Here is a 13,553-nt window from a genome sequence, read left to right on the forward strand (position 1 = left end):
TAGATGGAAAGATATCCATTCATGTCTCTCTAGGAAAAAGAAATCATGCACCCTGAGTCTGCTTTTATTCAATTCAAGATATTTTCCTTTATATTACTTCTTTTACCTCCACGTTGTTGGTTTCAGAAAAAAAATCAAATTTGAAAAAACAAAGAATCCTTCCACACTGCTGGTGGTAATGTAAATTAGTATGCCCACCCTTGAACTCAATCTGAAAATTCTCTAAAAGAATTTTCATTGAAATGAAAACACTTTATGACTTGATACGCTCCTGCTGGGTATAAACATCCACAAGAAAGTCAGCTTAATATAAAGATACTCTCATAACCATGTTTATTGATGATACATTCAAAATAGTTGAGTTACATTATTAGATGAATTACGAGTCAACAAATTAATAAACTATGATAGATCAATGATGATAATAGATGATGATGATGATGCAGATAGATAGATAGATAAATAGATAGGATAGTGCATTATTAAACTTTAAAGCAAGAGTAATTAATGTCATTTATAAATTAAAATGATCCATCATGCAAGTGAAATAAAGCATTCTATCAACACATTACTCTCATATGTGATATTTAGAGGTAAAAGTACATAAAAATAAAAATGGAGAATTATATAAATAAGGAATAAAGTAGCTAATAATGAATAATGATAGTAAATATGATCAAAATGTATTCAAGGCATATATAGAAATGTCATAATTATATTCAGCATTGTAAACAGTTAGTAGATACTAATAAAAATTGCTAAAAAAGATTTCCCCATATACATTATAATTTGCTTCTTTTCTATTTCTTTAAATGAGTTAAATATTACTTAGTATATTCTATATTACTATAAGATTTCCATTCATGAATTACTTTGTTTTAGTTGTATCTACTTTTTCAACACAAACAAGTTTTCCTGCTCTAGTACCTCCCTGCCACACACCCTTCCTCAGAGCAAATCTATTTCAATTACTGATTTTATATTAACTTCACCTTATGAAAGAGGGAATGTGATAATTTTTTAATGTCTTAAATAATGTCTTATTTCTCTTAAGCTGATGCTTTCTCCTTATAATGTTATAACATATTGTCATGTTTTCTTTACCCATCCTTCTGTTGTTGTAGGACACATAGAACAAATCTATAGATTGGCTCCTGAGAATAGTACAGAAAAAAATGGCTTTGTACGTGTTACTTATATATGCTCAGAGTCCTATTGAAAACAATCTACACATTCTGTAGGCTTGTTCATAGAACTTCAGATAAAGGAAATTCAAAATAGACTTGACTTACAAGAGAAAAGAGTAGTAGGTTTCTGTGAGCATTTTTTTCTTTTTATAAATATGTCTCTGATTTTAGCAGAACCTTCATTATAAAATGGGAGAAATGTCAGCATACACAATAGTGCATCTTTACATGGCTACACTAGCTTCTGATGTTTGAGAGGTAGATTATTTCGTGCCACTATATTTTGATTTCTTTATTTTAGAATTTTAGCTCAGTCAAATTATTCTTATGTCAGCAGATTGGATTCATCATCTTAAAACCACAAATTCTTTGCTTCTTGTTTTACCAAGAGTTGGTAACTCTTTCTTCATGCATAAATTCTAAGTCAGACATAGGTCTTGCTTTAGCCAGTGTAGGATGGTACTTTTAAAAAGAGGAATTTGTGGGTTTAGAGGTGATGAAGTATTTTACTTTCAGGTTTTGAAAATAATCTCTTGACAGTATCCTACAAACAAGCTGCCTCAGGCACTGGAAGGCAGAATATCATATGGTAATGCAGAAAATAGACCAGATAATACCCAAGTTCAATACCAATAAAAGATTAAAACTATCTTAGGCCTTCAAGTTCAGTTGATCTTGTATAATATAAAGAACCTCATGGGTGAACATGGATGAAAATAGAATTGTGTTGTTCAAATGATTATATAAAATACTAAACCATTGTCTTAAGACATTAAAATTTGAGAAAGCTTGTTACACAATAATAGATAACTGATTAACCATACAGATTTTTAAATCTCTTGGATTCAGATTGAGTGCTCACCAGCCTGTAATCATAGTACACAGAAGTGAGAGGAAAAGTGGATCTCTGTGAATTCAAATCCAACCTGCCTTTCATCATGAGTGCCAGTTCAACCAAGGCTACACAGTTAGACTCTTGTCTCCAAAGAAATCATAACAGAAAAGAAAAGGAAATAAGTAACAAATTGGTACACTGAAAAGTTGCCTTTGCAAGCAAACTAACTGGTTTTGTTATTTTCTCTGTTCTGTTAACCTAGTCGAGTTATCTGACTTATAGTTTGAATTACTTTAAGACTTTTCTGTGTTTATTTTGTGCTGTATGTATTGACAGACTTTTCTATCTTTAAAAACAACCTTCCTCAAGGCCCAGCAATACCACTTTTGGGTATACACCCAAAGAATGCTCAATCATACCATAAGAACACATGCTTAACTATGTTTATACCAGCATCGTTTGTCATAGCCAGAACCTGGAAAGAACCTAAATGCCCCTTGACTAAAAAAATTGATAAGAAAAATGTAGTACATATACACAATGGAGTATTACACAGAAGAAAAAAATAATGACATCTTGAAATTTGCAGACAAATGGATAGATTTAGAAAGCATCATACTGACTAAAGTAACCCAGACACAGAAGGATAAATATCATATGTACTCTCATAAGTGGCTTTTGGACATAAAGCAAATAAAACCAGTCTACAATTCACAATCCCAGAGAACTTTGGACAACAATGAGGACCCTAAGAGAGCCATGCATGGATCTAATCTACATGGGAAGTAGAAAATGACAAGATATCCTGAGTAAATTGAGAGCATGGAGACTATGGGAGAAGGTTGAATGGGAAGAGAGAGAAAGAGAGGGGAGCAGAGAAAATGTATAGCTCAATAAAATCAATAAAAAAGAAAAAAGAAAAACATATTTTAAAAAGACAGTGATGAGGATGTAGTGCAGCTGGTGAATGGCATTTCTAACGTGCAGAAAGCTCTGGGTTCATTCTCCAACACCACATAGAGCCAGGCTTGATGGCTCACACCTACAATCAGCACTGAAGATGTAGGCAAATCAGAAATTCAAGGTTAATGTTGGCTATATGGTGAATTGGGACTAATCTTCATTACAGGAGGCCATGTCTCAAAAGGATAAGCAAAAAAAATTAGGAAAAGATATTTTGTGCTGTGCTTGACTAAGTGTCAGTGAAACAGACTTGTTAAAGGTGTTTGCTGAAGTGTCATTTCTTACTGACTTGGAGGGAAGAAAGCAGCAAGATACATACACATTGCCATATTTGCAGAAATTCTGCTTTGAAACTGTGTTGTTAGCAAGTATCAATTGATTACTACCAAGTGTCAGTAGAGCACTTGTTCTTAAATAAAAATATTCATCAAGAAAAAATAGAATCCTTTAGAAAAATAGAATAAACCAAAATAATAGCTGAAAATTTTAAATTTTTATCAATATTTTTTAAAAATAACTGTTGGCAATAAAAATGTATAATCTAAAATTTGAAAAAATTTAGGAGCTTACCAAAATCTTCATTTTCTCTACAACTTTCTTGAAAGCACTGTGAACTTCTTTATTCCTTAAGCTATAGACAATTGGGTTCAACATGGGAACTACTATGGTGTAGAACACAGATGCCATTTGGTCATTGTCCATGGAATAACTAGAATTGGGCTGTAGATACATGAAGATTACAGTTCCATAAAATATGGTCACAGCAGTGAGGTGGGATGCACAAGTAGAGAAGGCTTTCTTCCGTCCTTCTGCTGAACGCATCCTTAGGATAGCAATGAATATGAAAACATAAAAGGTCAAGATAACTATCAGAGCAAAACAGACATTGAATGATGCTAAGATAAAAAGGATGATCTCATTCACAGATATATCAGAACATGAAAGAGCTAGGATTGGAGGGATATCACAGAAAAAATGATAGACCAAATTAGAACGGCAGAAGGAGAGGGAGAAGGTGAATCCAGTATGTACAGCAGACTCAATCAAGCCCCAGGCATAGCAGCCAATCACCATGTGAGTACACACACTAGTAGTCATGGTAGTGGCATAATGTAAGGGCTTGCAAACTGCAGCATGCCTGTCAAAAGCCATGACAGCAAGTAAGAAACAGTCTACACTTGCAAAAGACACAAAGAAGAACATTTGAACAACACATCTCCCATAGGAAATAACTTTATCCCCTGTGAGAAGCCCAGCCATCAACTTTGGAGTCACAGCTGAGGAGTAAACACAGTCTGCCAGAGAGAGGTTACTGAGGAAAAGGTACATGGGAGTGTGGAGACGGGAGTCCAGCCAGATCAACACAATCATGCCCAAGTTCCCGATTAATGTGACGAGATAGATGAGGGTAAACGTCATGAACAGGGGGACTTCCAAATCCGGGTTGTCAGTCAATCCCAAAAGGGTAAACTTAGCCACTTTTGTGCCATTCTCCAAGTATGACATTTTGAAATTGTGTATCACCTGTCTAAACAAAGAAAATAAATATATTCCTGATTCATAGGAATTGATGTCAGAGAACTCCTTTTATCCTAATGACATTATTTGCATAATCTCACTACTAAAGCAGGATTCTCAATAACTCTTAGACTGTCTTAATCTTATCACATCCATACAGTGTAATCTCTAGAGCCCTCTGCATGGTATCTGTTAGTTCCCAACAGCACTCAGATATTCCAAATGACCCTCAGGTGTCTTCCAGGTTTTATTCACATATTCTCATTTAGGTTGAACATTTCAACAATAAACTACTTTGATTTTCATAACTGTCTTTTCAAAGTGAGGTACAAAATAACTAAGCACTTTGTACTATGTGACTAGAAAATACTGGACATTAATACATTTAATCTTTCTATTCCATTGTATAATTGCTTGAGAACAAGAGGAGCATCGTTGCCTTTCTGGGTATACCATGGTGAAATATGAGATATTCAGCCATACAGCTGGAATCTGTTTGAGATCTAAAGAAATATATTCATCATTTGATCCTTCAAAGAAAACAGTGCTCTGTGAAAGACATGCCCCAAAAGGGTACAAAACTCAACACTTATTTACCATTCAAATAAACACTACACTGAGCAACCTACACTTACTTCACTCCCTTGAGGGAAGCAACAAAGAATAAGAGAGGTGTTCATTATTAATTATCCATTTCAACAAACATGAACAACCCAAGAATTTAATTAATTTGAAAAATGATCATTGTGCTTCCTAGTTTTCCTAGGGTGTGTAATTCTTCTGGGTGTTTAAAAAAGTGCTTTGGAAGCATACAAGCATCCTAAAAGATAGCATGCTGTGATGTAACAGAACAGTCTCTGGCACTCACCTGTGTGTTCTTCATTCCAGATTTATCCACTTACAGATCACCTAGAATTAGATAAGTAGCAACTTTTCTGTGTCTCAGTTTAAAATGAAAATTGTGCTTCGCCAGGATGTCTGGAGAATGTAACAAGTTGGTAGGTTTAAATCACTGAAATTTCTGCCTCATTGTTAGAACACAACAAATCATAAGTATATTATCATTAAATAAATGTTACTATTATTAGAGTAATAATAATATAGTAACTTGGAGGAAAAAACAAAATATCAAAAGAAACTCAACACAAATATTTTAACCATATTTCTAAAATTCAAACCTGTTTAATTATATATACAACTTTGACAATTATAAACAATATAAAATTTAACTCTGAGACACAAACAATGAGATATTACCCTTTTACTGCACGACAGTCTTTTGAAGGTTGTGACATTATATTCAACCGTATAATCACATCTTGAGATATCTTCTTTTGAAGGTTGTGATATTATATTCAACCGTATATTCGCATCTTGAGATATCTTCACAATTTTCATCATTGTGTACCCTTGGCCTCCTTATCATCGACTATCTGTGCCAACTGGTACCTTCTCCATGGAGGTACCAAAGGTCAGAGGTCAGAGAATCCAAGCATACTTCTGCTCCTTCTTTTGAATTAGAGGGTTTGACCCAGGGAGTGGCTACCTTCAGGATATTTGGTCTAAGGTGGGCTCATTGCCTAAACAACAGAATGCCTTTCTTAAGAATTCAGGACTTGCTGTCTCAAAGCAAGTAACTGTTCTGGCTGTCCATTGTATTCCATTAAGGCAGTCTTTTGCCTTCTCCCCCCTTTGAATTGGGCTATAAAGTGCATGGAAAATTAAAGAAGTGTGAACTCAGAACTCAGTACTTACTATTCAGAATTCAATATGCAGGAGACACTGAGTGACCTCCTGATACTATCCTATTTCTCTGTGTTTTCTTTCTCATGTCTCTTCTTTCTACTTAACTTTTCTAATCCTCATGATCATACCCTGGAACATACAAAATGCAAGAAAAGTAACTGCTTAGCAAGTGAGCCAGAAACAGAGACTGTTGAGGGTCTGGACATGAATCTTGGATCTTCAGGGGAGTAGACCTAAGCCAGAACCCCTGTGGGTCTGGGCATAAGTCTAGGACCTCCCAGGAACTAGGCCTGAGCTAGGACCTTTGTGAGTCTGGTCATAAATCTGGAACCTCCAAGGGAGTAGGCAGGAACCAGAGATCTCTGCAGGGTCAGGCGTGAGTCTGGGACCTCAGAGGGAGTAGGCCTGGTTCAGGACCTACAGGGTCCAGACATTAGTCTGGGACATCAAAGGGAATAGGCAGGAAGCTGAAACCTCTGCGGGTCTGAGCTTGTGTCTGGCACCTCTGAGAGGGTAAGCCTGAGCCAGGTCCTCTGGGGTTCTGGGCACATCTGAGCCTGGAAACTCTGAGGCAGTAGGCCAGAGACAGAGACCTTTGTAAGACCAACTCCAAGCCAGGGACCTCTGCAGAAGTGGACTCAGACCAGTATTTACAGAAACAGGCCAAAAACAGAAACCTGGACCAAAGTCTGAGGCAATGATCTCCACCTTGGGCTGGAGCAGGATTGAGGCAACAAATTCCAAAGAAGTGGGTCTGAATGAGCTATCTAGGCCAAGTGGGCCTGAAGAAGCAAGCTCCAGAGGAGCGGGAGCCGGGAGCCAATCCAGTCCCAGGACACTGACGGACCAGGACTGAGTCAGTGAACTGATCCAGAGCAGATCGGAGACAGCAAGCTCCATCAGAACAGGTACAGGTGAATGACTGCTTAGCAAGTGAGCCAGAGCCAGAGACCCCTGAGTGTCCAGATGTGAATTTGGGATTTTCAAGGGAGTAGACCTAAGCCAGGACCCTTGTGGGTCTGTGTGTATGTCTAGAACTTCTGAGGAATTAAGCCTGAGTTAGTACTTCTGTCAGTCTGTGCATGAATCTGAGACCTCTGAGAAAGTAGGCAGGAACCAGGCATGAGACTGGGACCTTAGAGGGAGTAGGCCTGAGCCAGGACCTATGTGGGTCCAGGCATTGGTCTGGGACATTAAAGGAAATTGGCAGGAACCTGAAACCTCTGCAGGTCCAAGTGTGAGTCTGAGATCTCTGAAAGAGTAAGCCTGAGCCAGGTCCTCTGGGGTTCTGGACACACCCAAGCCTGGTAACTCCAAGGCAGTTGACTGAGCCAGAGTCTTTTGCAGGACAAATTCTGCAGGAGAGATACAGACTAGGATTTACAGAAACAGTTCAAAGCCAGTAACCTAGGCTAAAGTAGGCCTAGGACAGTGAACTCCAAGGTAGGGGAGCAAAGCCCAGGAGTGCTGAGGAGTCACCAGGAACATGGAGTAATCAACCAGGTAACTAGAACTGTGGCACTGAATGTACCATGAGGAACAACCATCTGAGCTTTGGATTCACTGGTAACTAGATTATTCAAAAGAATCTCAAACAGCCCCAACCACACCTATTAGAGGAAAAAATGAGAAGAAAAAGTAAGAACATGCAACAAAGAGCAAGACAATACCAGTAAAACTTAAAGGCCCTACTACAACAACAAGACTTGAACAATAAAATATAGATGAAGCAGAAGAAATTGACTTAAAAATAAACTTCAGGAGAATGTTTGAAACTATTAAAGAGGAATTGAGAAATTCCCTCAAAGAAATGGAGGAAAAGACAATCAAAAAATTTGGAAGACATCAGCAAATCCCTTAAAGAACACCAAGAAAAAGAAATCAAACAGATGAAAGAAACTACTCAAGACTTGAAAACTGAAATAAAGACAATAAAGAAAACATAAGCCAAGGGAATATAGATACAGAAATCATGAGAAAATGACCAGAAACCACAAATACCAGCAACAACAGCAAAATACAAGAGATGGAAGAGAGAATCTAAAGCACTAAAGATACAATAGAGGAAATAGACTCATCAGTTAAGGAAAACAGTGAATCGAACAAAAACTTAACCAAAATATCCAGGAACTATGGGACACCATGAAAAGGTCAAATCTAAGAATAATAGGTATACAAGAAAGAGAAGTTCAACTCAAAAGCACAGAAAATACAAATTGGAAAGGAAGAAGTCACAATCTTACTTTTTGCTAATGATTTGATAGTTTACATAAGCGATCCCAAAATTTCTACCAAGGAACTTCTACAATTCATAAAAAAATCAGTAGCCCTTCTGTACACAGATGATAAAAATTCTGAGAAATATATCAGAGAAACAACACTCTTCACAATAGCCACAAATAGCATAAAATATCTGAGTAACTAACCAAATAAGTAGAGTACTTGTATGACAAGAACTTTAAATTCTAAGAAAGAAATTGAAGAAGACACCAGAAAATGGAAAAATCTCCCATGCTCTTGTGAAGGCAGAATTAACATAGTGAAAATGGCAATGTTACCAAAAGCAATTTACAGATTCAATGCCAATGCCCATCAAACTCCCAGTAAAATTTTTCACAGATCTCGAAAGAATGGTACTCAACTTAATATGGAAAAGCAAAAACCCCAGGATAACCAAAATAATCCTGTACAATAAACAGACATCAGGAGGCATCACAATCCCTGACTTCAGACTCTACTAAAGAGCTACAGTACTGAAAACAGCCTGGTTTTGACATAAGAACAGACAGGATGACCAAAGGAACCAAATAGAAGACCTGGATATTAATTCACACTCATTCAAATTCTTGATTTTTGACAAAAGAGAAAAAATGTCAAATGGAAAAAAAGAAAGCATATTTAACAAATGGTGATGGCATAACTGGATAATAACATGTAGAAGAATGAAAATAGACCCATATCTATCACCATGCATAAAACTCAAGTCCAAATGTATCAAAGATCTGAACATAAAGCGAGCCATACTGAACTTTACAGAAGAGGAAGTAGGAAGTCCACTTGAATGCATTGGCACAGGAGACTATTGCCTAAATATAGTCCCAGTAGCACAGACACTGAAAGAAACAATTAATAAATGGGACATCCTGAAACTGAAAAGCTTCTGTAAAGCAAAGGACATGGACAACAAGACAAAAGACCAGTTTACAGAACGGGAAAAGATCTTTGCCAACTCCACATCAGACAGAGATCTGATCTCCAAAATATACAAAGAACTCAAAAAATTGGTCATCAGAAGAAGAAATAATCCAGTAAAAAAAAATGGAATATAGACCTAAACAGAAAACTCTCAACAGAGGAATCTAAAATGAACATACTTAGTGATCAGAAAAATGCAAATTAAAACAACTCTGAGATTCTATCATACACCTGTAAGAATGGCCAAGATCAAAAACACTGATGACAACTTATGCTGGAGAGGTTGTGAGGAAAAGGGAACACTTCTGCATTGCTGGTGGGAATGCAAGCTGGTACATCCCCTTTGATATCAGTGTGGGGATTTCTCAGAAAGTTAGGAAAGAACCTACCTCAAGACCCAGTAATACCACTTTTGGGTATATATCCAAAAGATGCTCAATTGTGCCACAAGGACATGTGCTCAATTATGTTTATAGCAGCATTGTTTGTTATAGCCAGAACTTAGAAAGAACCTAAATGTCCCTCAGCTGAAGAATGGATAAGAAAAATGTGGTACATTTATACAATGGAGTACTACACAGCAGAAAAAATTAATGACATCTTGAATTTTTCAAGAAAGTGGATGGAGCTAGAAAACATACTGAGTGAGGAAGTCCAGACACAGAAAGACAATTATCACATATACTCACTCATAAGTGATTTTTAAACATAAAGTAAAGAAACCCAGCCTATAAATCACAATCCCAGAGAACTTAGACAGCAAATAGGACACTAAGAGAGTCTTACATAGATCTACTCTACATGGGAAGTAGAAAAAGACAAGATTTCTTGAGAAAATTGGGAGCATGGGTACCTTGTGGGGAGAGTTGAAGGGGGAAGGGGAGAGGCAGAGAAGTGAACAGATAAAAATGTAGAGCTCAATAAAAATCAATTGAAAAATTAAAACACCATTGATCCTCCAAAAAATATGCTGCAGCTAGGGCTGCAGCAGAAGTCATCCAAAAAGGTGGCTCATGGCATATGTCAGTCCTACATGGTATGGCTACCAACTAATAGTTGTTTTTATATTGCTGTGATAAAATGCCATGACCAAAACCTACTTTGTGGAGCAGGATTTATTTGAATGTATAGTTCCAGGCAGGCATGTTGGCTGGAGCAGGAAATTGAGAGACTGAATCCTCAGTATCTGCCAACATGAAGCAGAGAAAAGAAACTAGAAATAGGGAGAGGCAATATACTCTCAAAACATGCCCTTGGTGGCATACTTCCACCAGCATTGCTGCAGTTTCTAAACCTCCCATACATAGGACCACCAATTGAGAACCACGTGTTCAAATGCCTGAGTCTATTTGATGTGTTTCTCATTCAAACCACTACAACCCCAAAATGCTCAGTAAATGATGATTTACTGCCTCCATTTATCCACTGATTTGTTCGCTGTCTAGCCAGCATTTACTGAGTGCATTTAGTGATTAGTAAATTTCATTTTCTCCCTTTTGTCATAGCTAATTATACAATTATAAGATTTCACTGGGATATTTCTATGTTTACGAATTTTGTTCACATCTACCCTTCTATTAATATTTTTGGTCTTCTCATTCCTAATATTATCCCTCTAACCATTATGTCCTCTCTGTTTCATCTCCTATTGTCTTAATATAAAAGGAGAATATATATATATATATATATATACATATATATATGTATATATATAATTTACAGAAATACTATCTTTCAAATGGCTACAATAATATTATCTCTTATTATTTAAATAATTGAGATTTTAATCTGGATTTCAACTGTCATAAACATAAACTACAAACATAGGAGATAAACCCTGAATCTTTCTTAAACAATCACTGTTGAATCGTTAACCACATCTTTCCACAGTCAAAATAAACCATAGACGGGATTGAACTAAAAACATCTTACTCTTCAAAGAATGTGACACTGGCTCACTTAGGATCAAACTGTAAGTCACATTCACAGAAGTAAAAACTCCTGCTGAGGAAGTTATTCTTAGTGGTCAGTCACAAAGACTGAAGTTCAAGAGCATCAGATGATTACATACATAATAGTGAATCCTCAGCCTGTCACACAGGATTACTATGAAAGCAAATAGAAAAAAGTCTGAACACTGACTGAAGTTATGAGCAACTCTAAAGAAGGTCATCATTCTGAACACTGATTTTATTCTTAGCCAGAGATATAATTTTTAATGCTAGAGGCTTATAATGATAGCAAACATGTTTAAAACCACTTATCACAGAACTGAAGAGGTGGGAAATTGGTTAAGTGCATGTACTACTTTTTTTTTCTTAGTAACAGAAAGTCTATGAACCATATTTTGTATTTTACACATATTGAAGAGAGAAAAAAATCATAAAAACCCAGAGAGCACCTTTTTTGTTCCCCAGAGTCTGACTATTTAGCCCAGTCTCACCTCTAACTTGTGATCCTTCTGCCTCAGCTCCCTGAGTACTGGGATTATGTGTAGACCACCAGGACTGGCTAAGAGGTTACTTCATATTGCAACACAAAATTTTCATATTGCAACACACAAATTCCTACTACTCAGCTGTAGTAGGAGGCTGTTCATTTGGTCCCAGTTGCCAAACACCAAAATAATCACACAGAAACTATATTATTTGCAATACTGTTTGACCAATAGCTTAAGCGTATTTCTGGCTAACTCTTCTATCATTGGGAGTGTATGTTCAAACACCTACCTTGGGATCTTTTCAACCACCTACAGCTCCAGTGCTAGGATTTGCAGGCATTTATATTCACATTGCATACATGCATACATGCACACAATTAAAGAATAACAATAATACATCTTTAAAAACAAAACTGCTGAGAAAAATAACAACTTTTACTTTAAATCCAATAAATGACCACCAAAAAATCTTTGGCTGTTCCAATGAAAACAGTGTCAAATAAAGTCATGTTGGGAATCCAGAGAACAATACAAGGGATCAGGAGAATTTATTCAGGCATAAAGTCCTCCAGAGACTACATGCCCAGGAGCACAGTAACATCTCTCACCCCAGTCACCTAGAGAAACAGCAGTTAAACTGTCTTTGGAGACTCAGCTCAATTTCTTATAAATAAAAATGATGTATTTCTTACTTGTAATGAGTTCTCTTTATCTACATAGTGCACTTCTTTTTTTTAGTTGAAAACATTTTATTTTTCCAATATTTCTTCTTAAACCAGCATGCTGCCAGTGGAAAATATCAAAAACTAACACTTATAGCCTCATAAAAAATTTAAATAAATTTATGCACTGTGGAAATCAGATGGAAGATTCTCCAAATAATTAAAATAAAATTATTATATAATTTATATATAGCATTTTTGAGCAGATATTCAAAAAGTCAAAGTCAGCTTACTACAGAGACACACTTGCACACTCATGGTTACCACAGCTTGGTTCATGGTGGACAGGTTATAAAGTCAGTCTATTTGCCCACCAGCAAATGAATGGTAAAAGAAATATCTCTTCTCAGTCTTGAAGAATGAAATCATGTCTTCTGCAGAAAACTAGATGGAGCTAGACATGTTAATTGCATAAAATAAGCCAGCTATTATGAGAGTAAATAGTTCATGTTTTCTTTAATATGTGAAACAAGAGAAAAAGTAAGCAAAAGGAGAGCTATAATATACTAGAACAGGAAATAGAGTATAAAAAGAAGATAACAAAGAAAAGATTATGTGATCAAATTGCATTATATGCATAAATAAAATTTATAATTAAGCTCATTAATTTGCACTAGTACAGTAATAAAAAATTCTTAGGAAAAATTGTTCCCACTCATGTAGTTAATATTTGCAATTTACATCATCCTTGCTGTAATATTAATACATGTAATTATACATGTGTGAGTTTTATGCTGATATTCTCTTTTTTATTAATTTATAAAAGTTTCCACTTCTGTCCCTCCTCCCAATACCCTTCCAATCCCCCTACTCCCTCTCCTCCTCCCTCTTCAGTCTTAAGAGCAGTCAGTGTTTCCTGCCCTATGGAAAATTCAAGTTCCTCTCCCCTCCTTCCAGGTCTAGGAAGCTGGGCATCCAAACAGTCTATGATCCCAAAAAGCCAGTAC

The 13,553-nt window shown here is 36.3% G+C and overlaps 1 protein-coding gene across 1 annotated transcript; it reads right to left on the reverse strand.

The window, feature by feature from the left end:
- Window positions 1-3,543: 3,543 nt before the first annotated feature.
- LOC148121378 (olfactory receptor 5B2-like) lies at window positions 3,544-4,491 on the reverse strand. Its single transcript, XM_087907599.1, has one exon. It carries the CDS (start codon window positions 4,489-4,491, stop codon window positions 3,544-3,546), a length of 948 nt encoding a protein of 315 aa, XP_087763725.1.
- Window positions 4,492-13,553: the final 9,062 nt, after the last annotated feature.

Source organism: Myodes glareolus, chromosome 7, assembly GCF_982192425.1.
Source record: "Myodes glareolus chromosome 7, mMyoGla1.1, whole genome shotgun sequence".
Taxonomy (NCBI): domain Eukaryota; kingdom Metazoa; phylum Chordata; class Mammalia; order Rodentia; family Cricetidae; genus Myodes; species Myodes glareolus.

What these genes read in the sequence shown, in the direction of transcription:
- LOC148121378 (XM_087907599.1), bottom strand. Translation starts at nt 4,491, where the DNA reads ATGTCATACTTGGAGAATGGCACAAAAGTGGCTAAGTTTACCCTTTTG.